The 9168-nt window shown below is 64.7% G+C and overlaps 1 protein-coding gene across 1 annotated transcript in view; it reads left to right on the top strand.

Moving 5' to 3' along the window:
* Positions 1–9168, top strand: part of HMCN2 (hemicentin 2) — a 39962-nt gene that overhangs the window by 25421 nt on the left and 5373 nt on the right. Inside the window, exons 42-67 of the mRNA XM_009642803.1 lie at positions 92–270; positions 445–541; positions 824–988; positions 1389–1502; positions 1608–1739; positions 2224–2367; positions 2459–2618; positions 2981–3105; positions 3188–3371; positions 3555–3652; positions 3971–4243; positions 4342–4532; positions 4611–4692; positions 5090–5230; positions 5416–5563; positions 5828–5955; positions 6046–6202; positions 6323–6444; positions 6690–6854; positions 6943–7050; positions 7139–7273; positions 7547–7681; positions 8195–8404; positions 8576–8710; positions 8781–8971; positions 9059–9140. Coding sequence (XP_009641098.1) covers positions 92–270; positions 445–541; positions 824–988; positions 1389–1502; positions 1608–1739; positions 2224–2367; positions 2459–2618; positions 2981–3105; positions 3188–3371; positions 3555–3652; positions 3971–4243; positions 4342–4532; positions 4611–4692; positions 5090–5230; positions 5416–5563; positions 5828–5955; positions 6046–6202; positions 6323–6444; positions 6690–6854; positions 6943–7050; positions 7139–7273; positions 7547–7681; positions 8195–8404; positions 8576–8710; positions 8781–8971; positions 9059–9140 — 3801 coding nt within the window. The remainder of the gene's footprint in view (positions 1–91; positions 271–444; positions 542–823; positions 989–1388; positions 1503–1607; positions 1740–2223; positions 2368–2458; positions 2619–2980; positions 3106–3187; positions 3372–3554; positions 3653–3970; positions 4244–4341; positions 4533–4610; positions 4693–5089; positions 5231–5415; positions 5564–5827; positions 5956–6045; positions 6203–6322; positions 6445–6689; positions 6855–6942; positions 7051–7138; positions 7274–7546; positions 7682–8194; positions 8405–8575; positions 8711–8780; positions 8972–9058; positions 9141–9168) is intronic.

Genomic DNA, 9168 nt, shown 5'->3' on the forward strand with positions numbered 1-9168 from the left:
GAGGTGCTGAGTGAGTACGGGGCTGGGGCTGGGGCCAGGAGCAGAAGGAGGCACGGGCAGCACCGTAACAGTCTGCTTCCAGCCACCCCAGCTATCCACGGTGGCACAGAGGACCTGGCTGAGGAGGGGACGGCCACCATCAATGGCACCGTCCAATTCAAGTGTGAAGCCACTGGGCACCCGGTGCCCACAGTGTCCTGGCTCTGGAACAACATCCCCATTGCAGTCAGCCCACGGCACCAGCTCCTGGAGGGCGGCACGGTCCTGCAGGTCAGTGTCCCCCTGGGCAGGGTGGCTCTGCCAGGGCAGGACACAGGAGACGCTGGGTGGAGGGGATGGGGCACTTTTCCCTACCCTAGGAGGCTGCCCTGGTCTTCCCATGGGAGCCCCAGCAGCTCCCTGGCTCGGGGCAGCCCCCAGTGTGGCTCTGCTTCCCCTTTGCAGGTGCCTGCGGTGGAGGTGGGTGACGCTGGCAGCTACACATGCGTGGCCGAGAACCCGGCTGGGTCAGCTGAGAAGCACTTTGCCCTTACCGTGCAGGGTAAGGTATCTCAGTGACCCTTCCCCGGGTCACTGATTTACCCCCCCATCCCTCCTCCTCCTTCTCCTCTGCCAGCTGGAGTCTCCCATGGCTCCTGAACCACATGGCTGCCTCTGTGCCCCCACGCTTGTCACGCTTGCCCCATGCGGGGAGGTTGAGGTGCTAGCACGCTCCAAGCAGGCGAGATGCTCGGCGTGCGTTTCCCAGTGGGGAGCCCCGGGGAGAACCTGGCCTCCACAGTGATGGTTCCCCTCTGGCACTGTCTTTTGGGGTGTGCCAGAGCAGAAGCACCCCGGATCGTGGGCGCAAACCCTGAACACATCAACGGCATCGTCAATGGCAGCGTCTCGCTGGCGTGTGATGTCCAATCCTACCCCGCTGCGGAGATCGCCTGGTACAAGGATGGTCATGACCTGCAGCTCAGTGAGGAGGTGACCATCACCCCAGGTATGTTGGGGTGAGCAAGGATGACAGCCTGTCCCCCTGGGCTTGGCATGGCCACTGGCTCTCGATGGCAGGCTTTAACTCCCCCAACCAACTTCTGGGTGCTGCATGTGGGACTTGAGCTCAGACTTTCAGCCGTAACCACGTGCTAACAACTTGCTGCCGAGTGATCCCTTCTGGAAAGGACCAAGGTTGCATCCTGCAAACTCTGCGCTGCCTCTCCCCAGGAGCTCAGCACCCCTCTCTGCTGTGCACAGAGAGACCTCAGAGAGAGACTTTGGCCAGACACCTCTTGCATGGAGCTTGGCCGGCTGTGGGGGGACGGGTCAGCTTGCCGGCACGGAGGCCCAGGCTCGGTCCCAGCTCCAGCCTGCCCTGACTCCCTGCTCTCCGCTTCTTCCAGGCTCGCGGGTGCTGCAGCTCCCTCGCCTGCAGCTTTCCAGCTCAGGCACCTACGTGTGCGTGGCGCTGAATGCGGCCGGCTGGGACGAGAAGCACTTCATCCTCACCGTCCGTGGTGAGCGGCGAGGGCTCGGCAGGAGCTCTGTGCGCAGAGGAGCTGATGGCAAACCCTGGTCCGTCTGTTCCTGCTCATGCACCCCATCCCCGCTCCTTCCCCCAGGGCCCCTGGGCACTGAGGATCTGCAGCAGGAGACACTGGATGCCGACGTAGGGAGCCCCCTGGTCCTGACCTGCCGTGTCACCGGTGTGCCCATGCCCACCGTCACCTGGCTGAAGGACGGGAGCCCACTGGGTACGTGCTCAGGGGGACGTGGTGTCAGGCTGCCCTCCTGCACCTTGCCACCACCCCACCTGAAGAGGCCCTGCCTCAGTTTCCCCATTTTTGATCCTGCTGCAAGAGAACTGCAGGGCCCAAAGGGAGAGCACGAAGGGGTTGGCATTTTCCCTGCATGTTCTTAAGAGGCTTCGGATTCGTTCCTGCGGCTGAAACAATGAGATGTGGGCATGGGATGTGATGGAGAGACATGGGGGTGAGCCCTCTGGGTACCAGCCCTCTGGGACAGGGCTTTGCCTCCAGACCAGGGGCTCTTTTCTCCTGCAAAGCTCCAGCAATGCCATCGTGCAAACACCCTGCTCTGCAGAGCCCCAACCTCTGCTTTAACCGAGTCCCCAAACCTGGGGCCTGGGGGGTGGGAAGGAGGGAGTGTGACGATGTGCCAGGGGAGGGCTCGGCAGGGGAGCGCCACTGCAGCCCCCTTCACCCAGTCTCCCCACAGAGAGCATCCCGGAGCAGGGCCTGGTGTCTGCGGGGGGGCAGCTCCAGCTCAGCCCCCTGCAGCCCTTCCACCAGGGCCGGTACACTTGCCTGGCACGGGGCCCGGGCGCTGAGACACGCAAGGACTTCACGGTGCTGGTGCGAGGTAGGGCTTCCTGGGGCAGCGGGGGTCCCCTCCCACCGGAGCCTTCCTCCACCTCTTCTTGCTCAGCTTCTCTCTCCTCTTCTTGGTGCAGTGGCACCCCGGATCGCCAGTGCGGGGGTCCCCAGTGAGCACAGCGTGCTGGAGGGCGGAGGGGTGAGGCTGGAGTGCCAGGCGGAGGGGCAGCCGACCCCCCAGATCTCCTGGCTGAAGGACGGGCAGCCTCTGGGGCTGCAGCCCCCTTCACGTGCCCGGTGAGTCCGGGGTGGGGGGAACAACCCACAGACTACGCCTGCCTCAGTTTCCCCCAGGCGTGCCTCAGTTTCCCCATGCACAAAAGAGCAGTGCAAGGTAGTCTGAGCTCTGCTGCTCTCCCTGCTTGGGCTGGGATGAGCCTATCCCAGCTGTTTGCTGAGGAGCATCATCCCGGGTGTCCCAGATGGTGCTGCAGCCTGTCATGGCCACTGTCACCCTGCCAGGGTCCCAGCCGCTGCCTTGGCCTTGCAGCGCACCCCAAAACCTGCAGCCTGGGTTGCAACCAAGCGCAGAGCATCTCTGCCCTGTGGGCATGTTTGAGGATGGGCACTCAGCTCACTGTCCCATCCTGCCTGCCCAGGATGTCCCCAGACGGCAGCTCCCTGCTCCTGGAGGGGCTCCAAGCCGCCGACTCAGGGGCATACACCTGCCTGGCCCGAAACAGCGCGGGCGAGGATGCCCGGCTGCACACGCTGAGCGTGCTGGGTGAGTGGGGCTGGGGGCCACGGGGCAGTGCCAGGGCCACCCGCCCCGACAGCCCCGTCAGCACCTCTGTCCCTTCGCCCAGTCCCCCCTGCCATCGAGAGAGGCACGGATGACTCGGAGGTGGTCCGTGGTGTCCTGTTCACGGCGGTGACGCTGGAGTGCCGGGTGCGGGGCTCCACTCCGCTGCACGTGAGCTGGCTGAAGGATGGGCTGCCCCTGCGCCTGTCCCCCCGTGTCACCCTGTTCTCGGCTGGGCATGTCCTCCGGTAAGAAGTGACCCTGGAGTGATGCTCAGCCACAGGTTCGGGCTGGCACCCAGGCTTGCGTGCCGGGATGACCACAGCTGCACCCTGAAGGTGGCTTCTTGTCACTGTGGAGACCTTGGGGGCAGGGGGAGGACCCAGAGCTGATGTCCCCTCCCCATCCCCATGCCCTGCTCCATGGCGTAGGATCTCCCAGGCACAGGTCTCCGATGCTGGGCTCTACACCTGCATTGCCTCCAGCCGGGCAGGGCAGGCCGATCGCAGCTTCGTCCTGCAGATACAGGGTATGGGGCTGCTGGGGGTTTGGGGAGAGTGGAGTGGGGGGGACCTAAGCACCCATTTTGCTGGCAGGGCAAATGTGGTGCTTTGCAGCTGTGTTACTAAGCAGGGTCCTGAGCCAGCCCTCGGCTGCTGAGGTTGGGCTCAGGGAGGATCGAGTCAAGGTGGGACCAGCCTGAAAGCAATCCCAGAGCACCCTGTAGGGAGGCTGAGCCACCTCTGGGTGTTCACAGGACTCTGGGGCATTGCCAAACCCATGCCTAGGGCCTAGGGACCCAGCTTTGCTCCCACAGCCCTGCTAAGGGGGATCACTCCCTCCCCAGTGCCCCCCATCCTGGAGAGCCCAGAGAGCAGCGAGGAGCAGATGGTGGCCAAGGGCTCTGATGTCACCTTCACCTGCGAAGCCACCGGGTCTCCAGCACCATCAGTGACCTGGCTGAAGGACGGCGAGCCCCTGGCACTGCAGAGCAACCAGTTGCCAGGTGGCCCGCGGCTGAGCCTGGTGGCCGTGGGGCCAGCTGACGTGGGGATGTACTCCTGTCTGGTGGCCAATGAGGTGGGGGAGGCTAGCAAAGCCTTCCACCTCCTGGTGATGGGTACGTCTCTGTCCCTGGGCATTTGGGAGGGGCAGCTCGCCAATTTTTTGGGAGCAACAAGGGGATGAGCCCCCCCCGCCTTGCTGTGTGCCTTGCAGAGCCACCCCGCGTTGAGGCTGCACCCCATCCCACCGAGATATCCATCACTGTGGGCACCCCACTAGAGCTGACCTGTGTGGTGATGGGCGTCCCCATGCCCACGGTAACTTGGGAGAAGGATGGGCGGCTGCTGGCGGGGCCCTGGCTTGTGTCAGGGAACGAGAGCACCTTCCACATCCAGAGCACAAAGGTAGGGCATCCTCTTTCTGCTCCCCACCTGCATTTTCATCTCATGCCTCAATTTTTTTCTTCTCCCGGCTTTGCGTAGGTGGCTGATGCTGGCTTGTACACCTGCCTGGCTGCTAGCCCCGCCGGGGAGGACAGCAGGAGCTTCCACGTCAGCATCCAAGGTAGGGTGGCCCCCGAGGCACAGTGAGGAGGGTGCTGGCAGGGCGTGCTGTGGGGCGGCCAGAGCTCTGGGGGACCAGCGAGCTGGAACATCCCCTGCACCCGTCCTTGGGATCACTGAGGGGTGGATGGGAAGAGTGGTGGGGGCTGTCAGGCCTCCAGTGGGGGGGATTTGGAGCACAGCATGATGGCCCTGCAGAGCAGGGGGCTACGCATGTCTTATGCGGATAGGGATGGGGGTCCCCAACCTGCGTGTCACCCCCTGACTCACCTGGCACGCATCCTACAGCACCTCTCAGCATCGCGAGCGTTGGAGAGACCCACAGCATCACTGCTGTGGCAGGGGGGCAGCTTCTGCTGGAGTGCCCTGAGGATGCCGTGCCGCCCCCCCACATCGAGTGGCACTGGGGGGGCTCGTCCTGGCCGAGGGGCGCTTCCTGCAGATCCGGGCCGTGGGGGCGGCGGACGGCGGGGAGTACAGCTGCAGGGCCACCGATGCCCTGGGGGACCCCAGCCTGCGTGTCCAGGTGGAGGTTCACGGTGAGCGATGATGCCCCACCACAGGGGGGGTGCACATCAGCTCCGTCCCTGCTAGGGGATGTGTGATATTATGGGGTTGGGGTAGCGGGAACCAGGGGCTGGGATGGTGCCCAGCCAGTGTTGGTCTGGGCTGATGTTCTTTGTCCCCTGAGCCCCGTCTCTGACTTTCTGTGGTGCTGCCGCAGTGGCCCCAGAGATCCAGCCGGGCCCCGAGGAGGTGAGGGCACTGCTCAACGGCTCGGCGGTGCTGCCGTGCCGGGCGGAGGGGTGGCCCGTGCCCCGGGTGACGTGGCGAAAGGATGGCCGGCTCCTGCTTCTCCATGGGAGCAACAGGTATGAGGCTCTGTGAGTTGGTGGCACCAAGAGCTGGCTCTCAGACTGTGCCACCCTCCGCATCAATAGGCATTTTGGTGTGCCTGGAGCAGAGACAGCACCGTTCCCCTGCAAAGGGCTGTGCTCTGTCCCCACGCCAGCTCAGCAGACCTGTGCCACATCTGACTGCGATGTCACATGCCACCTTCCCAGCTGTGTGTCTCTGTGCGTTGCAGCATGGCCGTGCAGAACCCCCATGGGGCTTCCCTTGCTCTCCCTCCCCAGGATGCGGCTCCTGCCAGGCGGCTCCCTGCAGATCGACCCCATTCAGGTCCAGGATTCGGGCTATTACCTCTGTATGGCATCCAGCCCTGGCGGCTCCGACCGGCGAGGCCTGGACCTCCGTGTCCTGGGTAAGCAGAACAACAAAGCTGGATCCCTCCTGGGCTCACCCTGCCCCAGCAAGGTGCTGCTGTCCCCTGCTCACCGCTGCCCTTCCGCAGTCCCTCCCAGCATCGCCCCCGGGCCCTCCAACCTCACCCTGCTGGCTCAGCAGCCGGCTGCGCTGGGCTGTGATGCCTGGGGATCCCCCGAACCCCACGTCAGGTGGGAGAAGGACGGCCACCCTCTGAACCCACACCTCCCGCCTGGCGCCTACAGGTACCAGCAGCACTGGCCCCCTCGCCTGCTGAAAGGGTCCCACCATAGGGTGGGGTTTTCCCTCTCTTGCTGCTCCCCATGGGGCAGGGGCTGACCCTGACGTGTGCTCTGCCCGTGCAGCTTGCAGTCCTCGGGGTTGCTGCTCATCACCAGCCCCAGTCCCCGGGACGAGGGGCGGTTTGAGTGCATCGCCACCAACGCCGCCGGAGAGGCACGCAAGGTCTTCCTCGTGTCCATCCACGGTGAGCTCCTTGGGGCTGTGGGTCTCCCCGAGAGTGGCTTTCCCAGGGTCTGTCACCACCTCGGGTGTGATGTGAGGTGTGCTCCAGCCCTCCCCGCCCTGGGTTGGGTCCTCTCTAGAGGACTGGACAGAGGGGATGGGCAAGGGGGGAAATAGAAATACCTGTGCCCATGTGCACGGGGATGGGATCCCCTTCAGCATTTCTATGCAGCCCTGCTCATCTCCCTCCCCCCTTTACTTCTCCAGTGCCCCCCACCATTGCCGATGACCTTACGGATGTGGTTGTCACCCGGCTGTCCCCCGCGGTCCTCACCTGCTACGCCTCTGGTGTACCCCCACCCACGGTGTCATGGAGCAAGGAGGGAGCCCAGCTGGGCAGCCGAGGAGGGGGCTACCACGTCCTGCCCACAGGTACAGACACCAGGCAGCGCAGCCCCGGTGGGGCGGTGGGTCCTTGCCAGCCCTCCCACTGCCCCCCCTCTGCCCGCTCTCTTCCCAGGGGCCCTGGAGATCAGGCAGGCGCTGCCTGCACACGCCGGACGCTACACCTGCACGGCAAGGAGCGCTGCTGGCATGGCCCGAAAACACCTCCGGCTCGCGGTGCACGGTACGCATGGCTCCTGGGGGTCTCGCGCCCTGTGCCTTGGCCCACCTTGCGGGAGCCCCAGTGGGCAACGCTTCCCTGCCACTCGCAGAACCCCCTGCCTTGAAACCCCTGCCTGGTATGGTGATGGTGATGGTCAACACCAGCGCAGTTCTGTCCTGTGAGGCCACCGGGGTTCCCCGGCCGGAGGTCACTTGGCAGAAAGACGGTGTCGGCATTGCCGGAGGTGAGCGGGACCCTGCTGGAGGGTGGCAGAACCTGGGGAGATTTGGGTGCCCGGAGGTTGTAGGCGTCCCAGCGAGGTGCTGGGTGGCACCGTAATGGGTCCTGGCTCCTGGCTGCCATCCAAGGTGGGTGTGGTGGCTGCTGGAGCCGTTCCCCAGGGACTCCCCAGGACGGGGCGCTTGTGTAGGTGAAGCAGTCCCTGCACACCACCCATGGGTGCCCTGGCATGGCTGTGCTGCCCCATCCTGCCCTGCGTTCCTGCCCATCCCTGCAGGGCCTGGGCTGAAGGTGCTCCCCAACGGGCAGCTGCATCTCCTCTGGGCCTCGCCGCGGGATGCAGGCACCTACCTGTGCGTGGCTCGCAACCCCTCGGGCACCGCTGCGGGGAGGACCAGGCTCATCGTGCAAGGTGAGGCGGGACTGGAGCCCCAGTGCTTGCCCGCTCCTCTGCTCAGCTCCTTCCCCAGCACCTTGCAGTGAGGGGGGAAGGCCACGGTCCTGCCCTCCGGGGAGCTGCTGCTCCGGGATGTCCAGGTGAGCACCTGTAGCCGAGCTAGCTGTAAGGTCGGAGAGCTGGAAAACAAGCGCCCCTTGCTGCTGAAAAGAAAGCCCAGGTTGTTCTGTGCCCTGCCACATCCCTGGGTTGGGGCTGGCAGGACGAGGTGTCGCTTACCCAAGCCACAAACTGGCTGCTTTCAAAAATATTGGTAGAGGGAGAGCCCTGTTCAGTCCTTTGCAACACGCTGATGGGTCAGGGAAGTGTGAGTTTGCTAATGTGGGCTGGGAAAAGTGACTGTGGCCAAGCCATGGCTTTTTGGGTGTGCAACAGCCAGTAGAGATGCAGCCCAGCGAGCCAGGGCTGCTGCTGGACCCCTGACCTGAGCCCCCCGCCCCGTCCTCCCCGCTTTCCCTGTGCAGGAAGGGGACGCCGGGAGCTATTCCTGCACCGCAGTGAACTCGGCTGGGAGGGCCGTCCGCTGGCTCTCCCTCTCCCTCCACACCATGCCCACCTTCACCCTCCTGCCCAGAGATGTCACCCTGAGCCGGGGCGAGAGGCTGGAGCTGGTGTGTGCTGCTGTGGGCAGCCCCCAGCCCCGTATCTCCTGGACGGCCAACGGGCAGCTCGTCACCGGTGCGTGGTGGGGGGTTGAGGATGCTGAGGTTTTGAGGAGGATGAGGTCCTGGCTCCATCCCTATCCTCCTTCCACCTTTCAGGACCCCTGGGGTGCTGGCATGGCTGGCTGTGTGGGGTTATAAGCAGCTGGTCCCTGTCTGTACTTTTTGGGGGGTTTGTACCCTGCAGACGGTGTGTCGGGGCAGAGTGGCAAGAGCACCCTGCGGCGGGAGGCAGCCACCCACGCCGACAGCGGGACCTACGTCTGCCATGCCAAGAACAGTGCCGGTGCCATCAGGGCCACTGCCTTTGTCTCTATCAGAGGTAGGTGCCAGCGGGGAAACTGGGGTGCCCAGCCAGCCCTCCTCCTCTGCCATCCCTCTCCCTTCTCCAGAGGCACCCATCATATGGGGGGACCCCAGGACCTACCAGGTGGAGCCCCCTGGGGGTAATGCCCTCCTCAACTGCGATGCCCAGGGCCACCCTGAGCCCCTCATCCGCTGGAGCAAGGATGGGGTGCCAGTGGTGGCCAGTGGGCGCCTGCGCCAGCTGCAGAATGGGTCCCTGGCCATCCATGCTGTGGGGGTGAGTGGGGCCTGGGGCGTGCCGGTGTGTTTTGGGGAGCTTTTGCAGCAAAGCTAAGTGTGATGCTAACGCTGTTGGTACCACCAGAGCGCTGACACAGGGCGCTACCAGTGCGTGGCGGAGAACGATGGAGGCACGGCGGCAAAGGTTGTCACCCTGGCCCTGCAGAGTGAGTGCTGCCCCCCTTGCCACCCTCA

Source organism: Egretta garzetta, unplaced genomic scaffold (genome assembly GCF_000687185.1).
Source record: "Egretta garzetta isolate BGI_Z169 unplaced genomic scaffold, ASM68718v1 scaffold497, whole genome shotgun sequence".
Lineage (NCBI taxonomy): Eukaryota > Metazoa > Chordata > Aves > Pelecaniformes > Ardeidae > Egretta > Egretta garzetta.